Below are 26,314 nucleotides of genomic sequence, written 5' to 3'. Positions count from 1 at the left end.
AAAGGGGTATTGGAAAACACCTGGTAGCAAAAGTCTTAAAAGGTATTAGAAATACATCAAAACACAATAACGCTGAAGTAAAGAGCCCTGCCATCTAAAATCAACATTTATAGTTAGTTGTGCAGAAATGATTTGTCTTCTGTGACCAAAAACTCACATATCTTTAAGATATTTTCTAATTTCTCAACCCTCATGAGGAGAAAGGATAATGAAAATTCACGGAAGTAACAAGTAAAGGTAGACCGACCAATTAGCTATAGTGTTTTTACTGATAGCAATTTGGTTTTGTGATTTATTAAGTGATTAAAATGCATCATTCTGCTACCATATCAGTAACAGAATAACCTAAAATCAGTAACAGAATGACTGCAACTGAATTGCCTATGGGAATTCATAGTAGTTACAAACCACAGTTGGGTCACCTGCTTTACTGTCCTCCCTTCCACTCTTTTCTTTCTCTTTCTGTAACATGGTAGTTAAAGCAAGAGTGTGAAAACAGTCTGAAGAACCTCTCCCTCTCTCTCCCAGTCTCTTTTCTCTCTCTCTCGCTCTCTCCAGTTAATGTCACTTCTCCCAGCTCTTACTGACAACTACCCATGAGCCCACTCTCTTTCCATTTACTGTAACCAGCCCTCTCAACCACTGTGCATCGACCAACACCGGACGTTGAAAAGTAGTTGAAATTTGATCAGTCCAAATCTGAACCCATCATAGACGTCTGTTTCACAAGTTTGGACAGCACAGCACTGTACAGTACAGTAAAGGAAAGTAGAGTACAGGTCAGTACAATATAGTACAGTACTGTACTGTACAGTTTAGTACAGTACAGCACATTAGAGTAGAGTACAGTATAATCTACTGTATTGTACTGTACTTTACTGTACTGAACCAGAACATATTTTTTCACACTCAAGTTTTCATGTCAGCTGACACCCCATTCTTTCTGAATTAAGATCTTTGAATCTTAATTCGGGGTAGATATTTAACTGAGTTTTTGGAAAACGTGGTCACATAAAAAAAACTGAGGTTCATTCTGTTGCATTCTGTTGTATTTTTGTAAAATTTCCTGTGGAAATGGTTAAAAGTAGTCCTGGTGGATAGAAGAGTGTGGTTTGTTTAACTTTGCAATCAAAGATTTTTGTTTGGCACACTTTTTAACGTGAAAAATCGGAGTCTTGGATATCGTACTGCAGTACCTACCTTTATACTTGGCTGAGAGCTTAGTGTGGTGACGAGACTGTGTAGAGTATCAAAGCCTAGCTTGATGTTGAAACGTCTCTTCTGCTCAGCAGAGATGTGAGTTATCCTCCTGGTCTCTGTCTGCAACAAACACACATAAATCAGGAACTGTGTGCTTATAAATTGAGATTGTCAACATCTATCTATCGACGGTCTCCTCAACACAGACACTGTTCATTTCTCTGACACGGGTGGAGTGCAATGAAGAATGGCGCCGGAGGGGATGCCGTTTTACGGGCTCCTAACCAACTGTGATATTTTGGGTTTTTTCACATTGTTTGTAATTTATTTTGTAGCTGCTACCGTCTATTATGACAGAAAATAGCTTCTGGATATCAGAACAGGGATTACTTACCTCGAACTGGACAAAGATGATTTCTTTAATGAGTCTGACGCGAAGGATATTCTGCATCTCCAAGACCAGGCCCAAATCCACATCATTTGCATGAAGAAAATATGAAAATACAGGGGGGCGGAGGTAGGTGCCTTGTGAGAATTTGTCAGCGAGTGGGTAACCCGCCTCTACCATCCTTTCTACCGACCAACGTGCAATCACTTGAAAATCAACTCCGCTCAAGACTATCCTACCAACAGGACAGTCACAGGACATTTACCTTGAGAAAAGGAACACCTATGCTGCTCATTGACTGCAGCTCAGCGTTCAACACCATATAGTGCCCACAAAACTCATCACTAAACTAAGGACCCTGGGACTAAACACCTCCCTCAGCAATTGGATCCTGGACTTCCTGGCGGGCTGCCCCCAGGTGGTAAGGGTAGGCAACAACACATCTGCCACGCTGATCCTCAACACGGGGGCCCCTCAGGGGTGCGTGCTTAGATCCCGCTTGTACTCCCTGTTCCCCCTCGAGTCCGTGGCCAAGCACGACTTCAACACCATCATTAAGTTTGCTGACGACACAACAGCGGCAGGCCTGATCCCCGACAACGATGAACCAGCCTATGAGGAGGAGGTCAGAGACCTGTCAGTGTGGTGCCACGACAACAACCTCTCCCTCAACGTGAGCAAAACAAAGGAGCTGATCGTGGACTACAGGAAAAGGAGGGCCAAACACGCCCCCATTCACATCGACGGGGCTATTGTGAAGCGGGTCGAGAGTTTCAAGTTCCTTGGTGTCCACATCACCAACAAACTATCATGGTCCAAACACACCAAGACAGTAGTGAAGAGGTCACGACAACACATTTTCAGCCTAAGGAGACTGAAAAGATTTGGCATGGGTCCCCAGATCCTCAAAAAACTCTATAGCTGCACCATTAAGAGCATCTGGACTAGTTGCATCACCTGGTATGGCAACTGCTCGGCATCAGACCGTAAGGCGCTACAGAGGGTAGTGAGTATGGCCCAGTACATCACCGGGGCCAAGCTTCCTGCCATCCAGGACCTATATACTAGGCTGTCATAGGAAGGCCCAAAAAATCCAAAAATCCCCAAGTCTTATCCCCAAGCCTTAAGACCGCTGAACAATTAATCAAATGGCCACCCGGACTATTCACATTGACATCGATGTTTATTATCTATGCATAGTCACTTTATCCCTACCTACATGTACAAATTACCTTAACTAACCTGTACCCCAGCACATTGACTCGGTACCGGTACTCCCTGTATATAGCCTCGTTATTGTTATTACTTTAGTTTATTTAGTAAATATTTTCTTAACTCTATGTCTTGAACTGCGCTGTGGGTTAAGGGTTTGTAAGTAAGCATTTCACGGTAAGGTCTACCTCTTTAATTTGTTGAATGTTACAAATAAAATTGGATTTGATTTGATTGGGGGAAAAACACATAAGTCGTCTGACCTCGAGTTCTCGAGTTCAATTTAGGAAAGACACAATAGCAACTTACCTCTCCCTTTCAGTATTTTGTTTATTCATCATTGTCTTTCTATCAGACAGTAGTTTTAGGTATTCCATAGGATGTGTGTTGAGTAATGAATGGTCAAGTTGTTTTTGCTTACCTTGTTTGACTCCATTTTGGAATGTCCAGGTAAGGAGTGCGGAGACTCAGTGTTGGATGCCCTCTCTAGAAGGTTGGTTGGGGACATCTGCCCTGAGTGTCCCGAGAAGCTCACTAAAAACAAACAAACAAACAAAGAGGAATGGATTTCTTTGCTTTTCAACCACACATGACATGTTAACATTTTTACATTAAATTATGTTCGTCCTTAATTACCTGTTAAACTAGTTTTCTCAGAACCGTAGATCTGTACAGGGGAGAGTTTTTCTGTCTTGGGGATGAGGAGAGGTATGTTGGGGTGTGTTGAGCCCTGGGTGAGGAGAGCAGAGACGGCAGATCCGTGGGAGGTACTAGTGTATAGACCGGCGTGGCTGTGGGTAGACATCTGGCAGTGAATTGGTGTAAGAAGTGGGATCCCTGAGGGCCAGGGAGACCCAGGCTGCAGCTGAGATCCAGACACTCCTCCGATACGCATGCTGCTGCTCGAATGCTGAACCAAACATATTATCTGATTAAAAGTACAACTGTAATCTGCAGTAAAGGTTTGAATTATGTCTTTTAAACTCACACCTGTGTTAACTAAATAAACTATATTGGCCTTACTGGAGAGTTGGGAGAGGTTGACCTGTGCCCTTTGGTTGCTACTAAAGTTGCATCGAATCCCAGCGTTGGTTTGCCTAAAAACAAGATGACCAAAAGTGAACTGTGCGGAGGTAAAACAAGCGTACAATGGTTTTGGTTAATGTTTCTGTAAGACAGTGATAGTGGATAATGGTGAATACAAGACCAAGAGTGTTGGAACGGCATGTGCATCAGTGTATCACTGCAGTATGAAAGTATGATGAAGGAAAAAATAAGTGAATGGATATGCTCACGTTCTTGGGTGCTGGAGGACAGTAGTTTTGCCAGGAAGCTGGTCTGGGGGGGAGCCGTCTGAGGGGTGGACAGACGGGACCCCATCTGCACCCCCACTGCTGTCTTCTGCTTGTGCTTCCCCCTTCTACCACCCGCCACACCCGGCTGCTGTGGGGCTGAGAAGCAGTGAGGAGGTACACTGAGAGAGGGGAGGGCCGGGGCCGAGACCACGGACGAGTACCCCTGAGAGAGGCAGGATGTTGGGGAGTACATGTCTCCCGTGGTGGAGTACCCGTGATGACCCTGAGGATCCGATCCCAGAATACTGCCACCCATAGTGGATCCCGTGTGGGTGATGACGGTAGAGGTCACTGAGCTGGCAGTGGTGGCGTGGTAACCGTACTTGTGACAGGGAGGCGGATACAAAAAGGTTCCGTCTCCTGGGGAGACGGGCTGCTGTTGTATGTTGGTGGTTGCGATGGAGACGGCGGCGCCGGAGTAAGCCTGGTGTCCATAGGAGGGCATGGCCCCTGATACCATGCTGGGAGTATGGTACTCGCTGTGGTAATCCTGTTGTTGGTGACCTTTGAACTTGGGGTTGTTAGTGGGGTTGAAGGTCATTTCAGAGGTCAGGGGTTGTCTGTGGTAGCCAGGGCCTGACAGAGAGTTGGATGAAGAGGGCTGAGACAGGCTGTCAGATGAGAGGTTGGACTGGAAGAGAGATTTATTGTTTTCATTCATGACTAAAACATTTTGGGTACAATTTATATTATAAACTATCACTTTAACAGTAAACAGTAAAACAAACTATGCAATGAAAACGCAGGTACCCAAAACAAAGAATACATAGTCCAGGCAATATGTGCCAAATTTCATGTGAATCGTTTACTTTTTCATCACTTTTCCATCCCCTAACAGTGGAAGAACAACAGTTTCCAAATTGTCAAGCAAAGCGCTTAGCTACTGTACCTGAGCTAGTTGAGTGTCGACGTGTAGCTGTGGAACGGTGACCACAGGGCTGGACACAGAGGGGAAAGCCCCGCTGGAGGAGCTCTCAAAGTAGCCACAGTCAGCATAAGCAACCTGCTCCAATGACTGGCCCCGGTAGCTCATAAAGATATCTAACACAGGACAGGAAAAAAGACAATCATCAACCCTATACTCTTAGAAAAAAGGGTTCCAAACGGGTTCTTTGGCTGACCCCATAGGAGAGCCCTTTTTGGTTCCAGGTAGAACCTGCATGGACAGATGGAAGGAGATTAGCAAGGCGTATGCCCCACCCACCTGAGGATCTGTCTTTTTCAGCCATCTATTTCCTGTGTTTGTGGTGCAAAATCCACTTGTCACTTAAATCTCGCTGGATTGGTTGCTTTCATTTTACTCCTGCAACTCTTTCATACTCTTGCTTATGCATGACGTTTTTTCCCGTTAACGTTATGACCGCGGAAATGTTTGTAATGACCTGTCAAACACACCCTGGCAATGGTTGAAATGGGCTTAATGGAATACATTGTTCTACTGTTGAATCTATAAGAACGCTAAAGCTTTGTCAGCTCTCGACACTTACATCACAAGAAAGAGAAGACAGATCACTTTATTTTGATGGGGTGTTCCTTTTTTTGTGGAATTGAAAAAAGTAATAGTTGAAATGTTTACAAATTAGATCCGCTGAAATGAAAGCAACTTCCGAAAACCACCCAGTTTATAGTGATATTATGTCTGAAATTGCAAACAATGTAGAGTATGCTTAAAAATGTGTAATCTAGAGCCAAGCATGTTATCCTGCTATTAACACACTTGTTGAATTATGCAACAGAACGTGACAACAGTAATTAATGAGGCAGACTAAACAGTGAAGGTAGGGTAGACAGAGCAAGTGTTTGGTGGTTGCAGCCCTGTCCCACACCTTTATGTTATTGTGTTCATATATGCAAACACAGCCACCATATTTATGCAAATGAGGCGCATGTAATTCAATATATTTTAACACAAAATATAAAAAAAATAGCTGATACAGTAAGACAATTAATATATTCTAATAAAAAAGGTGACATTTGACAATAAAATGAATACCTGAATTCCATCCACAAATAACTATTCGTTATTTGTCTGTGCCAGTACATTTATGATGTGCTATAATCATGTCAATATCTGATGGATTATAAAACATTGTCACACCCTGACCATAGTTTGCTTTGTATGTTTCTATGTTTTGGTTGGTCAGGGTGTGATCTGGTTGGGCATTCTATGTTTATTGTCTAGTTTGTCTAGTTCTATGTTTGGCTTGATATGGTTCTCAATCAGAGGCAGGTGTTCGTCATTGTCTCTGATTGGGAACCATATTTAGGTAACCTGTTTGGTGTTGGGTTTTGTGGGTGATTGTTCCTGTCTTTGTGTTTGTACCAGATAGGGCTGTTTTTGGTTTTCCACGGTTCTTGTTTTTGTAGTCAGTTGTTCATGTGTACATTTACGTATTAAAAGAACCATGGACACTTACCACGCCGCATATTGGTCCTCTGATCCTTTTTGCCTCTCCTCTTTGGAAGAGGAGGAAATTCCTGACAGAATCACCCACCAACCAAGGACCAAGCAGCGTGGTAAAAGACAGCGACGACAGCAGCAGCAGCAACAACAGCGGCCAGCATCACAGGACTCCTGGACATGGAAGGAGATACTGAACGGAGAGGGACCCTGGGCACAGGCTGGGGAATATCACCACCCCAAAGCAGAGCTGGAGGCAATGAAAGCTGAGCGGCGGCGATATGAGGAGGCAGTGTGACAGGTACGAGAGGTAGCCCCCCCAAAAAAAATGGGGGGGGGGGGAGGGGCAGACTAGGTGTGGTACTAAGCCAGGTAGCAGACCTGAGCTCACTCCTCGTGCTTATTATAAGCAGCGCAATACTGGTCAGGCACCGTGTTTTGCGGTTAAGCGCACGGTGTCGCCAGTACGTGCCCATAGCCCGGTGCGCTATAGGGCAGCCCCCCGAAAGTGCCATGCGATTGTGGGCATCGAGCCAGGGCGTATGGTGCCTGCTCAGCGGGTCTGGTCGCCGGTACGCAGTTTTGGTCCAGGGTATCCTGCGCCGGTTCTGCGTGCTGTGTCTCCGGGGCGCTGGGAGGGTGCAGTGCGTCCTCTGCCTGCGCTCCGCTCGTGCCGGCAAATGTGGGAGTGGAGCCTAAGGGAGAGGTGCGTGTAGTAAGCACTAGATCTCCCGTGCTTACCCACAGCCCGGTTCAACCTGTGCCTGCACTCTGGAGGGTCCGGGCTAGAGTAGTTGTCCAGCCTGGGGAAGTGGTGCCAAGGTTGCGCACCAGAGCTCCAGTGCTCCCCCACAGCCCGGTCCTTCAGGTGCCTCCTAACACCAAGCCTCCTGAAGGTCTCCCCAGCCTGGTGGTTCCTGTGGCAGCCCCACGCACCAGGCTGTCTCTCTGTCTCCTCCCTGCAGGTGGTCCCGCCTGTCCGGCGCTGCTGCCGGAGCACCTCAGCCCGTCCGGCGCTGCTGCCAGAGCCCCTCAGCCCAGAGGCGCCAGAGCCCCTGCCCCTCTGTCCCGAGCTTCTGTCCCGAGCTGCTGCCCCTCTGTCCCGAGCTGCTGCCCCTCTGTCCCGAGCTGCTGCCCCTCTGTCCCGAGCTGCTGCCCCTCTGTCCAGTGGGGTCATTGAGAAGGGTGGCCATGGTTAGAAAGCCACGGAGGCGGACAATAAGGCGGACTAAGACAATGGTGAAGAGGGGTCCGCGTCCCGCGCCAGAGCCGCCACCGCGGACAGACGCCCACCCAGACCCTCCCCTATAGGTTAAGGTTTTGCGGCCGGAGTCCGCACCTTTGGGGGGGGGGACTGTCACGTTCTGACCTTTATTTCCTTTGTTTTGTCATTATTTAGTCTGGTCAGGGCGTGAGTTGGGGTGGGCAGTCTATGTTTGTTTTTCTATGATTTGGGTATTTCTATGTTTCGGCCTAGTATGGTTCTCAAACAGAGGCAGGTGTCATTAGTTGTCTCTGATTGAGAATCATACTTTGGTAGCCTGGGTTTCACTGTGTTTGTGGGTGATTGTTCCTGTCTTTGTGTTTGCACCAGATAGGGCTGTTTTGCGTTCTCACGTTTATTGTTTTTGTTCGTTTATTCATGTATAGTTTTTTCTTCATTAAACAAACATGAATCATCATCAAGCCGCATTTTGGTCCGCCTCTCCTTCAACTAAAAAGAACCGTTACAAACATTCAAAAAGTTTGAAAAAGTATCTTCATCCATTGTCCAAATGTTGCATTTATTAGTTTTTATTTTAGTTGCACTAATGGCAGTAATGTCACTGACTTTGAAGGAAAGATCACACCTGAACCATGTTGATGAATCAACATACTGTTAATAAAACACATCTGCAGTCTTGGCAAGTATAACGTCTGTACTGAATAATGTACATGTAGGGGCCTAATTTTTGTGCAAATGGATAAAAAAGTGGATAAAAAAAGTGAAGATGTATGCACTCACTCACTTGCCGTAAGTCACTCTGAGTAAGAGCATCTGTTAAATGTAAAAATAATTGTTTCTATTTTAGTCAACTATTAGTCTATTCTGTGTACTTCAATAAGTATTATGTTTGCCTGTCTGTTGCTAACTCAGGAAAGGCATCTGATCCATTACATAATTCTATGATCTTATCTGCTTGTGGTGTGATGATATCATAGAATCAGACTGGGTGGGCTTCCAGAGTGTCTGCCCTTGCCAGCGGTCAGGAAGCATCATAAAACAACTCTCCCACTGCCAACTTGGCAAGGCACAGTGATACTGTACCAACTGGACAGACATTGTTTCCACCTCACACTAAATGCATTTCAAGCAGAATACGGAATACCTAGGGCTGTTGCGGTGACCGTATTACCACCACACCAGCGGGCACGAGTCATGAAGGCAGTCAAATTCCACGTGACCGTTTAGTCATGGTAATTCGGATTCTCCAAGCTCTGATGCTGCTGATGGCCATTCGTAGCATACTAAACTTGCTAACTGCCTGGTACTCAGCACTCTATTGTCCCTCTAATCACTCTGACATCAATGCAAATGTGTCTGAAAATCTAATCAAACACTTCAAGATGGCGCATGAGCTCATGTTGCACAACATTTCAATAGGCTATGAAATTGCGTGAGAAAATAGAGTGATGGCCTCTACTAAAAAGAGGAGGCTCAGCTTTCTATAGGCTTGACCTATATTTATTTCTCAACTTAATATCCTAATATTTAGCACATTAATTATAATTACTACAGGAGTATAGCTGGCATGAAAATAAACCACGGGGAAAAGCGTCCTCTAAGTGTATAGATAAAATGTATTTTTTCCGCTGCTCCTGTTTCGATACAGGTGACAATATTAGCCTATCACTTGTGAATTATATATCACCTGTGAATGATGCCCAGCATAAGTAACAAAGCCTTTTGTTTTTACTTTCTCGAATCAGTCACACACCTTATGTAGCCTAGCCCATAGGCCTATATGTTTTAATAAGGTTTGTATTACAACTAAAGTGGCCAAATAACTTATTAAAATTAAGTACATTAATCTGCTTTAAAAGGGGTGTAGAGCCTAACTGATATACAGTGGGGCAAAAAAGTATTTAGTCAGCCACCAATTGTGCAAGTTCTCCCACTTAAAAAGATGAGAGAGGTCCGTAATTTTCATCATAGGTACACTTCAACTATGACAGACATAATTCAGAAAATCACATTGTAGGATTTTGTATGAATTTATTAGCAAATTATGGTGGAAAATAAGTATTTGGCCACCTACAAACAAGCAAGATTTCTGGCTCTCACAGACGTAACTTCTTTAAGAGGCTCATCTGTCCTCCACTCGTTACCTGTATTAATGGCACCTGTTTGAACTTGTTATCAGTATAAAAGACACCTGTCCACAACCTCAAACAGTCACACTCCAAACTCCACTATGGCCAAGACCAAAGAGCTGTCAAAGGACACCAGAAACAAAATTGTAGACCTGCACCAGGCTGGGAAGACTGAATCTGCAATAGGTAAGCAGCTTGGTTTGAAGAAATCAACTGTGGGAGCAATTATTAGGAAATGGGAGACATACAAGACCACTGATAATCTCCCTCGATCTGGGGCTCCACGCAAGATCTCACCCCGTGGGGTCAAAATTATCACAAGAACGGTGAGCAAAAATCCCAGAACCACACGGGGGGACCTAGTGAATGACCTGCAGAGAGCTGGGACCAAAGTAACAAAGCCTACCATCAGTAACACACTACTCCGCCAGGGACTCAAATCCTGCAGTGCCAGATGTGTCCCCCTGCTTAAGCCAGTACATGTCCAGGCCCGTCTGAAGTTTGCTAGAGAGCATCCAGAAGAAGATTGGGAGAATGTCATATGGTCACATGAAACCAAAATATAACTTTTTGGTAAAAACTCAACTCGTCGTGTTTGGAGGACAAAGAATGCTGAGTTGCATCCATACCTACTGTGAAGCATGGGGGTGGAAACATCATGCTTTGGGGCTGTTTTTCTGCAAAGGGACCAGGACGACTGATCCGTGTAAAGGAAAGAATGAATGGGGCCATGTATCGTGAGATTTTGAGTGACAACCTCCTTCCATCAGCAAGGGCATTGAAGATGAAACGTGGCTGGGTCTTTCAGCATGACAATGATCCCAAACACACCGCCCGGGCAACGAAAGAGTGGCTTCGTAAGAAGCATTTCAAGGTCCTGGAGTGGCCTAGTCAGTCTCCAGATCTCAACCCCATAGAAAATCTTTGGAGGGAGTTGAAAGTCTGTGTTGTCCAGCAAAACCCCCAAAACATCACTGCTCTAGGAGGAGATCTGCATGGAGGAATGGGCCAAAATACCAGCAACAGTGTGTGAAAACCTTGTGAAGACTTACAGAAAACGTTTGACCTCTGTCATTGCCAACAAAGGGTATATAACAAAGTATTGAGATAAACTTTTGTTCTTGACCAAATACTTATTTTCCACCATAATTTGCAAATGAATTCATTAAAAATCCTACAATGTGATTTTCTGGATTTTTTTGGTTCTAATTTTGTCTGTCATAGTTGAAGTGTACCTATGATGAAAATTACAGGCCTCTCTCATATTTTTAAGTGGGAGAACTTGCACAATTGGTGGCTGACTAAATACTTTTTTGCCCCACTGTACATAAGCAGTGCGTGAGTTTCAAGTTTGAGGAAGATAATTTTCACCATAAAAATGCATCTTTATAATAAAAGCATTTCATGCATAATCACATTTGCGGTCACTTTTGATAATAGTGTTTTCCGCCAGGGAAACATTCAAGCTTATAGCCTACTACCATGTTTGCATTGCTACACTTATAATGTTAAGAAATAGCCTAATAGCTTATCAACATTTTAAGCTCAACGTTCTGATATGTTGTGTCAGCCACATTGCATAAAAAAGTTTTTTTTATGCTAGTGGTTTTATTCATTTGGGATCTAACGCATCCCACAACTGTTGCAGACTATGTTTGGAATATTTATTTATCGCACAGAATTGAATAGGTTGATCTTTGTACTATGGGGGTTAGTAGATTGGCATAGCCTAGTGCTTTTGCTGTTCGTTAGGCCTACTCATCTTGTTGGCTGACGAAAATTAAATGTAGACAGTTCAATATCATCAATATGTACCTCGGAATTGGACAAGGATGCACGCAGTTGCGTCCCCAATGTGTCTGTCTTCACTTGTAGCCTATGAGAAAGACCTGATCACGTGATGGAGCGAGCAGCACTCAGGGAGAAGGGCACACTGCCCGCAAATGGCATAGATTTTAGGGTGTATTACGGCCATACAAATGGGGATTCCGCCGTTAAATTCTAGGCATTATCAAGTGCTTGACAAATTCTGAATGAGAGACTGATAAAGTGTGTACAGCCTACTCAAAAAAACAAAGCAGAGCTCATGCCTTTCAAGCAACTTTTTTCAAATCATCATTAGAGTTGCATCATGCAGCCTTACGATGTATTAGAAATCTAAACATATAGCCAAATGTTTGTAGAACATCTAAAGTTACATTAATAACTCCAAATTAAGCATATAGGAATACCTATTTATTTTTTAACCGCTCATCACAGAATAGCCACATTCCCTCAAATCATTTGGAGAAAATAATGCCATGGAATTCTAAGCAAATCTTAGAAGTCTGCTAAATGAGCTAGTGTAGCCAACAGCCATTTGGCATAGGACAACTCAGAGTATGTTATTCTGTTCTGTTCTTCTGAAATAGACTACATTTTCTTCATATCATGCTTCTAAAATAAATAATGGATTTATTGTGAAGTTGTAGGCTATATTACATGGATTTATTAGACTTTTTCAAATGTAGATGTTCCAAAGGTCTGCATCAGTGGCTTGTAGGCTGTGTGTGGAAGCCAGAAGATGCTAAATTTGTTTATGTTAATTAACATTCAATTAGCATGAGACCGACAATTATTTGCTTGACAATCACTGGCTGAAGAAATTTTGAGACCGCCACAACCCTAAATATATTTTTTACGTTTAAAACAAGTTGAACGAAAGAATGTCCTTCCCTAATGAATGCAATATTTTAAGGGAATACCTGTTAAGATATGAAAAAATCCCATAAAATCTAGCAGTAGTGCATTTTCAGAGATAATTTACAAGAATACTTACCAATATGAACCTTAGTTCCTTAGCAATGTGAACCTTCAAGAAGGTTCAAGAAGACACTATATCAATGGGCAACCCTACTCTAACAACTGAGGATCATACCCACTCACACCAACCTGGTATGATATACAACCTGAGATCAGTGACCAGCGGCGAGGCTTTGTTTCCTTCTGTCTCAGTCACATCATGGCATGGTGTATGTTGTGACACAGTCACATGGAGGGATGGGAAGGGAGTCTCTATTTGTGTGTCCATCAGTTAAACACATGGGCCCTGACAAGCACCCTGCCACCCTGCTGACCCTGGTGACGGAGGCAGAAAGCTGATCCCAAAGGACCCTACTGCCAAAGGACCCTGGTACTGGCAAGGCCATAAGAACAGACCGTGAGGAACATGCTCGTGCCAATACCCCTGACAACCCACTCTCACACACAGTACAGGGGACTACAGTACCGATATGTAGAGGGACGAAATGCAGCACTGACAAATACATAATTATCAAATCAATATGGCAGTCCAGAGCATATTACTATCCTAGGAAGTGATCAAACTGAGAGTTGCAACAATGCAATAAAGAGTTCTTGTCATAAACAATGTAATCCTCTACTCAAACCACCGGAGAAGAAAATAAATCATACTACCTTCCAATATCTCCATCCCTCTATCGTGTATCCCTCCATCCTTTTTTCCCTCCATCTCTATCCCTTGATCCCGCTGGGCCCCTTTGCCACGTGTTGCGGTTAACCACATGTGCTTCCACTTCCCTACTCTACTGTGTTTCAACCCATCCTCTGACCTCCAGCTCACTCCGGACATGGCATAAACATGACACAGAACAGAGAGCCCAGCCCAGGGGTGCCACTCACAGAGGAATCTTTAACTCAACAATATAATAATACATGCCAATATATACATTTTCATATGGGTTTCCCCAGCTGCATATTTAGAAGCGAAGCCCTAAATACAGTGCCTTGCGAAAGTATTCGGCCCCCTTGAACTTTGCGACCTTTTGCCACATTTCAGGCTTCAAACATAAAGATATAAAACTGTATTCTTTTGTGAAGAATCAACAACAAGTGGGACACAATCATGAAGTGGAACGACATTTATTGGATATTTCAAACTTTTTTAACAAATCAAAAACTGAAAAATTGGGCGTGCAAAATTATTCAGCCCCCTTAAGTTAATACTTTGTAGCGCCACCTTTTGCTGCGATTACAGCTGTAATTCACTTGGGGTATGTCTCTATCAGTTTTGCACATCGAGAGACTGACATTTTTTCCCATTCCTCCTTGCAAAACAGCTCGAGCTCAGTGAGATGGATGGAGAGCATTTGTGAACAGCAGTTTTCAGTTCTTTCCACAGATTCTCGATTGGATTCAGGTCTGGACTTTGACTTGGCCATTCTAACACCTGGATATGTTTATTTTTGAACCATTCCATTGTAGATTTTGCTTTATGTTTTGGATCATTGTCTTGTTGGAAGACAAATCTCCGTCCCAGTCTCAGGTCTTTTGCAGACTCCATCCATTCTTCCAGAATGGTCCTGTATTTGGCTCCATCCATCTTCCCATCAATTTTAACCATCTTCCCTGTCCCTGCTGAAGAAAAGCAGGCCCAATCCATGATGCTGCCACCACCATGTTTGACAGTGGGGATGGTGTGTTCAGGGTGATGAGCTGTGTTGCTTTTACGCCAAACATGACGTTTTGCATTGTTGCCAAAAAGTTCAATTTTGGTTTCATCTGACCAGAGCACCTTCTTCCACATGTTTGGTGTGTCTCCCAGGTGTCTTGTGGCAAACTTTAAACAACACTTTTTATGGATATCTTTAAGAAATGGCTTTCTTCTTGCCACTCTTCCATAAAGGCCAGATTTGTGCAATATACGACTGATTGTTGTCCTATGGACAGAGTCTCCCACCTCAGCTGTAGATCTCTGCAGTTCATCCAGAGTGATCATGGGCCTCTTGGCTGCATCTCTGATCAGTCTTCTCCTTGTATGAGCTGAAAGTTTAGAGGGACGGCCAGGTCTTGGTAGATTTGCAGTGGTCTGATACTCCTTCCATTTCAATATTATCGCTTGCACAGTGCTCCTTGGGATGTTTAAAGCTTGGGAAATCTTTTTGTATCCAAATCCGGCTTTAAACTTCTTCACAACAGTATCTCGGACCTGCCTGGTGTGTTCCTTGTTCTTCATGATGCTCTCTGCGCTTGATTACACACAGGTGGATTGTATTTATCATCATTAGTCATTTAGGTCAACATTGGATCATTCAGATATCCTCACTGAACTTCTGGAGAGAGTTTGCTGCACTGAAAGTAAAGTGGCTGAATAATTTTGCACGCCCAATCTTTCAGTTTATGATTTGTTAAAAAAGTTTGAAATATCCAATAAATGTCGTTCCACTTCATGATTGTGTCCCACTTGTTGTTGATTCTTCACAAAAAAATACAGTTTTATATCTTTATGTTTGAAGCCTGAAATGTGGCAAAAGGTCGCAAAGTTCAAGGGGGCTGAATACTTTCGCAAGGCACTGTATAAATCGATTAAAGATGCATATCTGGCCACCTGCTTAACAGAGTCATTTTGGCTACATGCAGTGATTCAGTATGTGAAAAACTATTCTTGTAGCTCTAACTCTCTTCGACAGAGTACATAAGTCTAATCTATATATAGGTAAAGTAGCATTTATAACTTTTTATCAGGAGCTTCAATCGTTTCTGGTCACCACATCTGTCCATCAGATTTCCCTACACATATACTGTAGTAACCCATTGGGCACAAACTGGTTAAATCAACATTGCTTCAACGTAATCTGCCAATGTATTGTGGCGTGGAATCTACATGGAAAATACATTGGTTTGAAAAAAGTAGTCAATGTAAACTGCTGTTTTGAAGGTGAAATGTCAATCACAGGATTGTCATGGTAACCAATTTTCAACATAGACAAACCATCCATAAAATATGTTGAATTTGTGCCTTTGAAACAACGTGAGATCTAGTATCAGAAATTGTTTTTAGGATTGGCATCACCTCTTACTGGAGAGTTGATCTATCTACAGCTATACATTTGATTTCGCATCCAGGGCTCCTGAGTGGCACAGCGGTCTAAGGCACTGCATCTCAGTGCAAGAGGTGTCACTACAGTCCCTGATTTGATTCCAGGCTGTATCACATCCAGCCGTGATTGGAAGTCCCATAGGGAGGCGTACAATTGGCCCAGCATCGCCGGGGTCGGCCGTCATTGTAAATAAGAATTTGTTCTTAACTGACTTGCCTAGTTAAATAAAGGTTAAATAAATAAATATTAAAAACCAATATTTGATATTTGTCACTGACTACTACCAATGTGCGGTCATGAAAATGATTATTGAGGGATCTCTTACTAACTAAAATAGATTCACTGTTGCTGTCGAAGTCATTCCAAAGGGTAGGTTTAACAGAGCAAATTAAATCTAAATCATAACAAGAGCTTGGGACTTTATGTTTATATCTGCAAAAAGATGATTCTGAGATAATTGACTTTAACGTTCCGAACCCTCATTTGTTTAAATGGTGTAGGCTATTTTTATATTGTACTCTTTTGAACTTAACAACATGAATTGGAGGTACTTAGAGTACTATGTAGTTAGAGAACATTGAATAGAACAAGGCTATGTCAATTACTCAGTTTTGACAAAAATGCAGATACAACCTTAACCTTTCGATATATCACTATATATACAAAAGCATGTGGACACTCAGTGGAATCGGTTGTTTCAGCCACACCCATTGCTGACAGGTGTATGAAATCGAGCGCACAGCCACGCAATCTCCACAAACATTGTCAGTAGGGTGGCCTTACTGAAGAGCTCAATGACTTTCAATGTGGCGCCGTCATAGGATGCCACCTTTCCAGCAAGTCAGTTCATAAAAATGTCTGCCCTGATAGAGCTACCCCGATCAACTGTAAGTCCTGTTATTGTGAAGTGGAAACGTCTAGGAGCAACAACAGCTCAGATTAAGTGGTAGACACACAAGCTCACAGCCGAGTGCTGAGCGTCTTTCCTCTGCTGCAACACTCACTATCGAGTTCCAAACTGCCTCTAGAAGCAACGTCAGCACAAGAACTGTTCGTCGGGAGCTTCATGAGATAGGTTTCCATGGCCGAGCAGCCGCACATAAGCCTAAGATCACCATGTGCAGTGCCAAGCGTCGGCTGGAGAGGTATAAAGCTCACCACCATTGGACTGTGGAGGAGTGGAAACGCGTTCTCTTGCGCGATGAATCACGCTTCACCATCTGGCAGTCCGGCAGACGAATCTGGGTTTGGCGGATGCCAAGTGAACGCTTCCTGGCCCAATGTATAATGCCAACTATAACATTTGGTGGAGGAGGAATAATGGTCTGGGGCTGTTTTTCATGTTTTGGGCTAGGCCCCTTAGTTCCCATTAAGGGACATCTTAACACAACAGCATACAGTGACATTCTAGACGATTCTGTGTTTCCAACTTTGTGGCAAAAGTTTGGGGAAGGCCCTTTCCTGTTTCAGCATGACAATGCTCCTGTGCACAAAGCAAGGTCCATACATAAATGGTTTGTAGAGATAGATGTGAAAGAACCTGACTGGCCTGCACAGAACCCTGACTTCAACCCCATCAAACTCCTTTGGAATGAATTGGAACGCAGACTGCGAGCCAGGCCTATAATCGCCCAACATCAGTGCCGACCTCACTAATGCTCCGCAGCAATGTTCCAACATCTAGTGGAAAGCCTTCCCAGAAGAGTGGAGGCTGTTATAGCTGACTTAAAGAGATCGGAGAAGTCATGAAAAAAACATCTGAACCAGCCAGGAACAGATCAGTTAGACCTGAGAGTTTGTAAACTGCTAGAGAAATCCAGTACACACACACACACACAATTACCTGGGATATCCATGAAGTCATCTAGATTGGGCTGCAGTGGGGTGAGACCTGGCTGTATCATGTCAGCATTGCTGGTGTACGCTAAGGAGGAATGAGGTAGAACACTACAATCACATACAGAAAAACATACCAGAGACACGGAGACAGTGGCTGTGTGCCTCTGTTTGCATCTTTAGCCTAATTTATTCATTTGAAGTTCCTCATTTGTTGGGCGGTTTCTTTCCTGCATTATTGTCTCACATGACCATAGGTTGGATAAATGGTAAGTGGTGTATTCTGTTATTTTTGTAAATAAAATAAAAAGAAGAAGAAACATTTTACATTTCATTGGGATTTGCATCATAGTGTTACAAGTATCGTAGACAGGGCTTCTGTAGGGCTTCAGTAGACAGTAAAATGGTTCCTCTAAGTATAATATTAATACTGTAGGTAGATAAGTAAGTAGAATGGACGTTGTGGCGTGGTACTCACTGTTGTGCCGGTCGTTGGCCCACGGGCAGGGCTTCTGGGTCATGGTGAACAGGGTGTCAGAGATGTCGGACAGAAAGCAGTCCAGGTCAAACATGTGGACCTCCTCTGGCATGACCTCAGGCTCCTGGTACATCTGACTGGACCATTTCTCCAGCTCCGCCCTGCAGATCTGACCCTGGACACAGTGGGGTGGGGATAACATGAAGGCTCAGTTCCAACACTAAAATAAATCCTTCCTGCCTCCCTTGAAGAAATCACTGATCTAAAATGGCTCTATCGCAATTAATCTTTATGCACTTCCTCCCATACTATTTCCTCGCGTCATTCTCAAAAACCTTTGAAGAAGAAGGTCAGAGGGGAGAGCCCTTGGGCCTTCTCCTCCAATTGGGTTGAGAAGGAGGCGTAGAGAGGTGCAAGGAAACACGGAAAGATTAGTTGAGATAGAGCCGAAGAATGGACACCCAAATTGAGATTTCAGGACACAAATCACATCTCAAAACCTGGTCCTCACACTAGAGGGCACTAACAACAACACTAAAGCAATGTGATAAGGAGTACAGTACAATATTTGACAGGGGTAGATGAAAAAGACTGGCAAACATCACATTGGAATATTGAGTAAGTCCAATAGAAAGTAATTCACAGCGTGTCATGTGAATTTAACTGCTCTCAAACTATGATCAAATATTTAAATTGGCCAATTCTCTTCATTCTAAACAAATGCAAGACTATGAATATCAACTCAAATCAAAACAGCAAAGGAATGTTTCACAGTCCTCATCTGTCAATTAAATGTACTAAACTCAGACAAAAACAACTGAACATTAATGGAACTTCACTTGCCTCCCTCATTGTGTCCAATAATGTCCAATTCAGCTATTCAAGCCCAAAGGTTAAATATAGTTTAAATATTCTTCATCAAGTCCCCCAAGCCCATCCAATAATCATATAAATATTCACGATCATTCACAGCTAATCTAGTCTCTGTCTGCTCTCTGTGTTTAAAATGCTGTGTTACACCCTCATGTCCTAACCTTTTAATATTCCGTCCCAAACCAGGGGAGACATTTATAGAAAAGCCCTGAATGAGACGGAAATGACTTTTGATTACGACAAACCCCCTGTTCACCTTTTAGTTTTTTTCATTCACAGAAATGGAATTATAGCTTAGATGTGCTGTGTGTACGTGCAGGGAACCTGGTTCCATTATTGGTTATTTTTAGTAATTTCTTTATTTTAATGTCTCTCCATATAATGAGAGCAGCAGTCTATTGTCCCTGACCTAATTCTGTCAGTCACACATTCACGTGCAGACGGACAGACATGAAGAGACCCCCACCCCTCTGCAGACACACGGACGCAATGAACCTCAGAGAAAATACAGAAGAAATACTAACTATCCTATTCTGTCACTTCTACCTGTTTTATTCAGTTATTCTTTCAATCACATGTTATTTCCCTCCACTTTATCACAATAATAATAGCAATTTTTAGTCTATGTCAATTGTGATAATGCCCTAATATTAAGCCAATAATTAACCCCTTACATTCGTGGAAATTGTCTTATAGGGATAGGGCCACATTTAAATGTTTCTAACAGAACAACTATGTGCTTTTTAAATTTACTGTACTTTTGTCAATAACAAAATCTGAAAATACTCTGATACATTCGGATACATAATAAGAATATTCATAGACATTTTTGATTAGGTGCACGATAAGAAAAAAATATTAGATAGGGTTTGAGTGAGAGGTCTAACTGATGTCACAATGTGGCCACACACCTTCCCAAATGTTGACATCCGCAAACCGCTCACCCACACGACGCCATACATGCTGTCTGTCATTGCCAGCAGCATACCACCCTGCATACCACTGCTGGCTTGCTTCTGAAACTAAGCAGGGTTGGTCCTGGTCAGTCCTTGGATGGGAGACCAGATGCTGCTGGAAGTGGTGTTGGAGGACCAGTAGGAGGCACTCTTTCCTCTGGTCTAAAAAATATCCCAATACCCCAGGGCAGTGATACACTGCCCTGTGTAGGGTGCCGTCTCTCGGATGGGATGTTAAAAAGGGTGTCATTAAAGATCCCATGGCACTTATATTGTAAGAGTAGGGGTGTTAACCCTGGTGTCTTGGCTAAATTCCCAATCTGGCCCTCAAAGCCATCACAGTCACCTAATAATCCCCAGTTTACAATTGGCTCATTCATCCCCCTCCTCTCCCCTGTAACTATTCCCCAAGTCGTTGCTGCAAATGAGAATGTGTTCTCAGTCAACTTACCTGGTAAAATAACAGATTAAATAAATAAATCTGTACAGTTGAAACTGGGATTCATCCATGAAGAACACACTTCTCCAGCGTGCCAGTGGCCATCAAAGGTGAGCATTTGCCCACTGAAGTCGGTTACGACCCAGAACAGCAGTCAGGTCAAAACCCTGGTGAGGATGCATGCAGACAAGCTTCCCTGAGACGGTTTTGGATAGTTTGTGCAGAAATTCTCCCGTTGTGCAAACCCAAAGTTTCATAAACTGTCCGGGTGGCTGGTCTCAGACAATCTAGCAGGTGAAGAAGCCCGATGTGGAGGTTCTAGGCTAGTGTGGTTACACGTGATCTATGGTTTTGATGCCGGTTGGACATACTGCCAAATTCTCAAAAACGAAGCTGGAGGTGGCTTATGGTAGAGAAATTAACATTCAGTTCTCTGGCAAAATCTTTGGTGTACATTCCTGTCGTCAGTATGCCAATTGCATGCTCCCTCAAAACTTGAGACATCTGTGGCATTGTGTTGTGTGAGAAAACGGCACATTTTAGAGTGGCCTTTTATTGTCTCCAGCACAAGGCACACCTGTGTAGTAATCATGCTGTTTAATCAGCTTATTGATATGCCACACCTGTCAGGTGGATGGATTATCTTGGCAAAAGAGAAATCCTCAACAGGTTATACGTTCTGTTTATATTTTTGTTCAGTGTAAATTCCAATGCACTTTACTGACTCAAGGAAATAGCTTTCAACTATCATACAATTACTGTTGTTGTTTACGCAATCCAAAAACGTATAAATCACAATCTGGGTCAGATGGTCAATATTTGAAAGTTTATTCTATTGCCAACATGGCTAGCTAGGTAAGTTATAAAATATGATCTTACAGTGTTAGGATTTCAAAAAGCCTTTCAGACAAACAGATTGTAATTTTGGTGCAAATAGAATGGAGTCAACCCGCTAAGCATTTACCGTCAGGCCACGTCTTTTGTACGTCTTTTTTAGATGGGTTCTGGACAGGCCTTGATTTCAATGTCCACGGACGTAAGTTTATGGTCCGATTCTGACCAAATCAGAAACAATCATAAGAAGGCCTTGATTTCTATTTCCACAGACGTCTGGTCCAGACCGGCCTATATTTGGGCCAAACAGACGTACATAAATTCAGATTTGGTCCGATCCGTACAGGCCTTGATTTGGGCCAAACATGGACGCCTATTTTTTGGTTCAGATTTGACCCGGGCCGGCCTTACCTTAAACGTCCACAGACGTCTGGCCCAAATATAGACGTTCAGAATATGACCAGACCAAATCTGAACCAATCATGGACATCTACGTTTCACCAAACTTCACCAAATCTATGCAAACTGGTATTGATTTGAAAATTGCTCAAGTTATTCCCCTCTATAAATCTGAGGATCCAAGATCTTTTACAAATGTTCTCCCAATATCTGTATTACCATGTTTTTCTAAAATCCTAGAAAAATGTATGTATAAAAGAATGTTGAAACATTTAAATCAACACTGTATTCTTTATGAGCACCAATATGGTTTTCGTAAAAACTACTCCACAGATATGGCTATTTTGCAATTTGTAGATAAAATCTTTACAGCCCTTAACAACAATGAATACGCTCTTGGCATCTTTTTTGATTTATCCAAAGCATTTGACACGGTAAATCATTCAATATTATTTTCTAAATTGCATTATTACAGTTTTCATGATTATACATACAGGTATAACTGGTTATATAGTTATGTTTATGATAGAGAACAATGTGTTTATGCAATCGGCTGGCTGTGCATCTACCAGGGCCAAGATATCCTGTGATGTGCCACAGGGTTGGATAATTGTGACCTTTGTTATTCCTAATCTATATCAATGACCTTGCTGCTGTATCTTCTACTGTACTTCCCATTCTCTTTGCTGATGATACCAATTTGATTATTATCACACAATCATTTTGATTCACTAACTCATGAAGCCAACTCAGGTATGACAACATTTTCTGAATGGTTCCAGATAAACAAATGATCTTTAAATGTAAAACAAATCTAACTTTATTGTATTCACTAGTAAGGATTGGAAATATTGTAAAAAAAATAGAGCCAGAATCTCAATCATCACCAATAAACTAGAATGGTCCAAACACACCAAGACCATTGTGAAGAGGGCACAACAAAGCCTATTCCCCCTCAGAGACTGACTGGTTGCATCACTGCCTGGTACGGCAACTGCTCGGCCTCTGACCGCAAGGCCCAGTACATCACTGGGGCTAAACTGCCTGCCATCCAGGACCTATATATCAGGCGGTGTCAGAGGAAGGCCCTAAAAATTGTCAAAGACCCCAGCCACCCCAGTCATAGACTGTTCTCTCTATTACCGCATGGCAAGTGGTACCGGACAGCGCCAAGTCTCGGACCAAAAGGATTCGCAACAGCTTTTACCCCCAAGCCACAAGACTCCTGAACAGGTAATCAAATGTCTATCCAGACTATTTGCAATGTACCACCCCAACCCCTCTTTTACGCTGCTGCTACTCTCTGTTTATCATATATGCATAGTCACTTTAACTATACATTAATGTACATGCTACCTCAATTAGCCCGACTAACCGGTGCCTGTATATAGCATCGCTACTGTTATAGCCCCGCTACTGTATATAGCATCGCTACTGTTATAGCCTCGCTACTGTATATAGCATCGCTACTGTTATAGCCTCGCTACTGTATATAGCCTCACTACTGTATAAAGCCTTGCTACTGTTATAGCCTCACTACTGTATAAAGCCTTGCTACTGTTATAGCCTCGCTACTGTATAAAGCCTCGCTACTGTTATTTTTCACATACTTTTTACTGTTGTTTTTTTTATTTCTTTACTTATCTATTGTTCACCTAATATCTTTTTTTTACTAAATTGCACTGTTGGTTAGGGCCTGTAAGTAAGCATTTCACTCTAAGGTCTACTACACCTGTTGTATTCGGTGCACATGACAAATAAACTTTGATTTGATTTGGAATTGGTGGGAATGAAATGGAACAAGTCACATCCACTCGATTCCTTCGAATTGATGAGAAGTTATCCTGGAAAGATCATGTTCAATTTGTCTTTAGCAAAGTAATGAAATCTGTTGGTATCATCAAAAAGATTAGTGGTTTGGTTCATCAGGCTTGCTTCCTAACTCTATACTATAGCTTAATTTACCCATATCTCATTTACTGTAATATTGTTTGGGCCAGTACACAAATACTCATATCTCGCAGACTGTTTACCTAAACCCTTCAATAGATTATTCCAGGTTAATTCTGAAATCCATCTATAGAACACAAGACACCGCGATAACCTTCACCCTCCCCACTGCCGCAACTCACATAGCCAATTCTCTATCAGATAGAGAGGTACCATACTCTGGAATCATTTTCGTAATCTTGCCAAAACTTCATCATCCCTCAATAACTTCCAAGTGAAGACTGGGGGTCAGTCTGATGAACCAAACTACCAATAATCCCCTCCATGTAGCCTAACTCTCACACACACATACATAATCAAACATGTTTTTTCTTGTATACTGAGTATATCATGTGCAATTATAACTAACATGCTTTGTTAAACTGATTGAACAAACTTTTTTGTTGTTGTACTTATTTGTGGTGAGGTTTTCATATCAGCGCTTTTGTGCTTCCAACCTCACCTGCACACCTTTTTTACCTGTTTTTTGTCCGTCTTTCACTTCTTTTCTTTGGTGCGAATAAATAAACCCCCAAAAACAGACCTACAAAAATTTGACAGTGGAGTACAGTACATTACACTAGAGCACACTAGAGTACTGTAAAGTATAATGTAGTGTACTGTATTGTACCATACTTTAATGTACCCTACTCTACTAAACTAAACTGTATCATACTCTACTGTACTGAATTAAACTACTGTATTTTACTGTACTCTACTGAATTAAACTATACGTAATGTACTCTACTGTACTTAACTCTAATGAATTAAACTCTACTGTAATATACCATACTGTAATGTACTGAAAAAAACTACTGTCCTGTACCGTACTGTATTGTACTGTACTTTACTCTTCTGTGTTCTATTGTGCTCTACTGTACTACACTGTGCCGTACTGTACTGTGATGTTCAAACTTGTGAAACATAGCCTAGATGTCTATGATTCGTTCAGATTTGGATCTGGTACTCAATGACCAAATGTATAATTGTTTCGGGGCGGAGCTCATTAGAATAATACAATTACATTTTAGTCATTCAGCAGACGCTCTTATCCAGAGTGACTTACAGTTAGTGTATTTACCTAAGGTAGATAAACAACAACATATCACAGTCATAGCAAGAAAAATAATATGTAATCGTTACTCAATATCTTATTGTAGTTGAAGTGTTTTTAGACTACGTATTAGACTACTTTGAACATCATCATTCAGATTTAAAGCTTTTAAAAAAGCTTACTTAATTGCATGTGAGTTATGGGATCAATAATAAATATTTTGTTTACGATCTACATTTGGCTCCTCTTTCCTTTTAAGAGTTGTGGAAAATTATTATTGTGGTATAATGCTTACCTAATTGATAATATATATCAGTTGAAATTTGTCCATAGAATCAATGACTGAAAAATACTCATTTTCATCGTAAGGAAAATAGGTATTTTCAATGTCCAGAAAATATATATTTTCAATGTCTAGGAAATATGTATTTTGTATTTGTGAAGTCCGTATAAGATGTGTTTTTATCGTCCGTATAAGATGTATTTTCGACGTCCAAAAAATACATTTGTTAACCTTTCACTTGATGTCAACTTCTGGAAAAGGCATCTAAAAGACGTCTTTTCAATGTAATTTCACTAACTGAATGATAACACATGTCATCCTTGTAACTGTGGATCAAACATAGGGATCATAAACATTGATACTGTAAATTACGTGAGGTTTAAAATATGAAGTACACATTTGGACTCATGGGTGTGTAGTTTGCTTGAATGACATCAAAGCAGTATTTATTACAATCCCCAACATCTCATCTTTCAAAATACACTGAGTCATCTTAAGGTACAGCAGTTCCCTTACTCAGACAACAACAAATGTGCAAATAGCAGGAGGGATGGGGGCATCTTCTTGTCGTGCGCGGTGCTCAAGTTTATAACGGCTGTCAGTCAAAACCTATACAGTGCTGTTAAATGGAGAACCTGTGCTCTGACATAATATAGCATGTATACTGTACAGCCACTGGTTTCCAATTTAAGTAATCAATGACAAAATCTGAAATGGTCAAGCCGTATATGGGATGATGGACTGCGAGTGGAAAGGGCTACTGAACTAAACAAAAAGGACCCTACATCAGCCATATACGCAACTGACCACAATTCTAGCTTAAGTCAAGACCAGATAAACTACAAAAGTTGTGTGAATGTTGTGAGCTGATAGCAGGTGCTTTCGCTCATGTCAAGTGAACTTTGGCCTCAGTGAGGTTTGTCGGCTTGTGTTCCTTTTAACCACAGTCAGTCCTGTAATACTCTGCCCTATATACACAGGTTTCCCTCTCTATCCTTCTAGTACAGCACAGTCCCAGACAACACAGAGTTCTACACACAGTCAAACATTATCTCTGGTGGTCACAAACCTGATCAGGTATTACAAGGACCTGCAGAACCTTCGACACAGTAAACAATGACTTAACTGACTTCAGACTTCCCATGCAATGTATAGACTTCCCAATGTTAATACATTTGCACTTCAGATGGGTACATACAGTTGAAGTCGGAAGTTTACATACACCTTATCCTAATACATTTAAACTCAGTTTTTCACAATTACTGACATTTAATCCTAGTAATAATTCTCTGTCTTAGGTCAGTTAGGACCACCACTTTATTTTAAGAATGTGAAATGTCAGAATAATAGTAGAGAGAATTATTTATTTCAGTTTTTATTTCTT

The 26,314-nt window shown here is 42.1% G+C and overlaps 1 protein-coding gene across 1 annotated transcript in view; it reads right to left on the bottom strand.

Moving 5' to 3' along the window:
* mlxipl (MLX interacting protein like) overlaps positions 1–26,314 on the bottom strand; it is a 40,615-nt gene that overhangs the window by 3,280 nt on the left and 11,021 nt on the right. The window contains exons 6-13 of the mRNA XM_031826999.1: positions 18,104–18,278; positions 17,633–17,713; positions 5,045–5,196; positions 4,096–4,786; positions 3,824–3,897; positions 3,437–3,710; positions 3,222–3,334; positions 1,201–1,320 (exon numbers count right to left, since the gene is read on the bottom strand). Coding sequence (XP_031682859.1) covers positions 1,201–1,320; positions 3,222–3,334; positions 3,437–3,710; positions 3,824–3,897; positions 4,096–4,786; positions 5,045–5,196; positions 17,633–17,713; positions 18,104–18,278 — 1,680 coding nt within the window. The remainder of the gene's footprint in view (positions 1–1,200; positions 1,321–3,221; positions 3,335–3,436; positions 3,711–3,823; positions 3,898–4,095; positions 4,787–5,044; positions 5,197–17,632; positions 17,714–18,103; positions 18,279–26,314) is intronic.

This window comes from Oncorhynchus kisutch, linkage group LG6 (assembly GCF_002021735.2).
Source record: "Oncorhynchus kisutch isolate 150728-3 linkage group LG6, Okis_V2, whole genome shotgun sequence".
NCBI lineage: Eukaryota > Metazoa > Chordata > Actinopteri > Salmoniformes > Salmonidae > Oncorhynchus > Oncorhynchus kisutch.
Note: the sequence above shows the minus strand (reverse complement) of the source record. Positions and strands in the feature narration are given on the sequence as shown.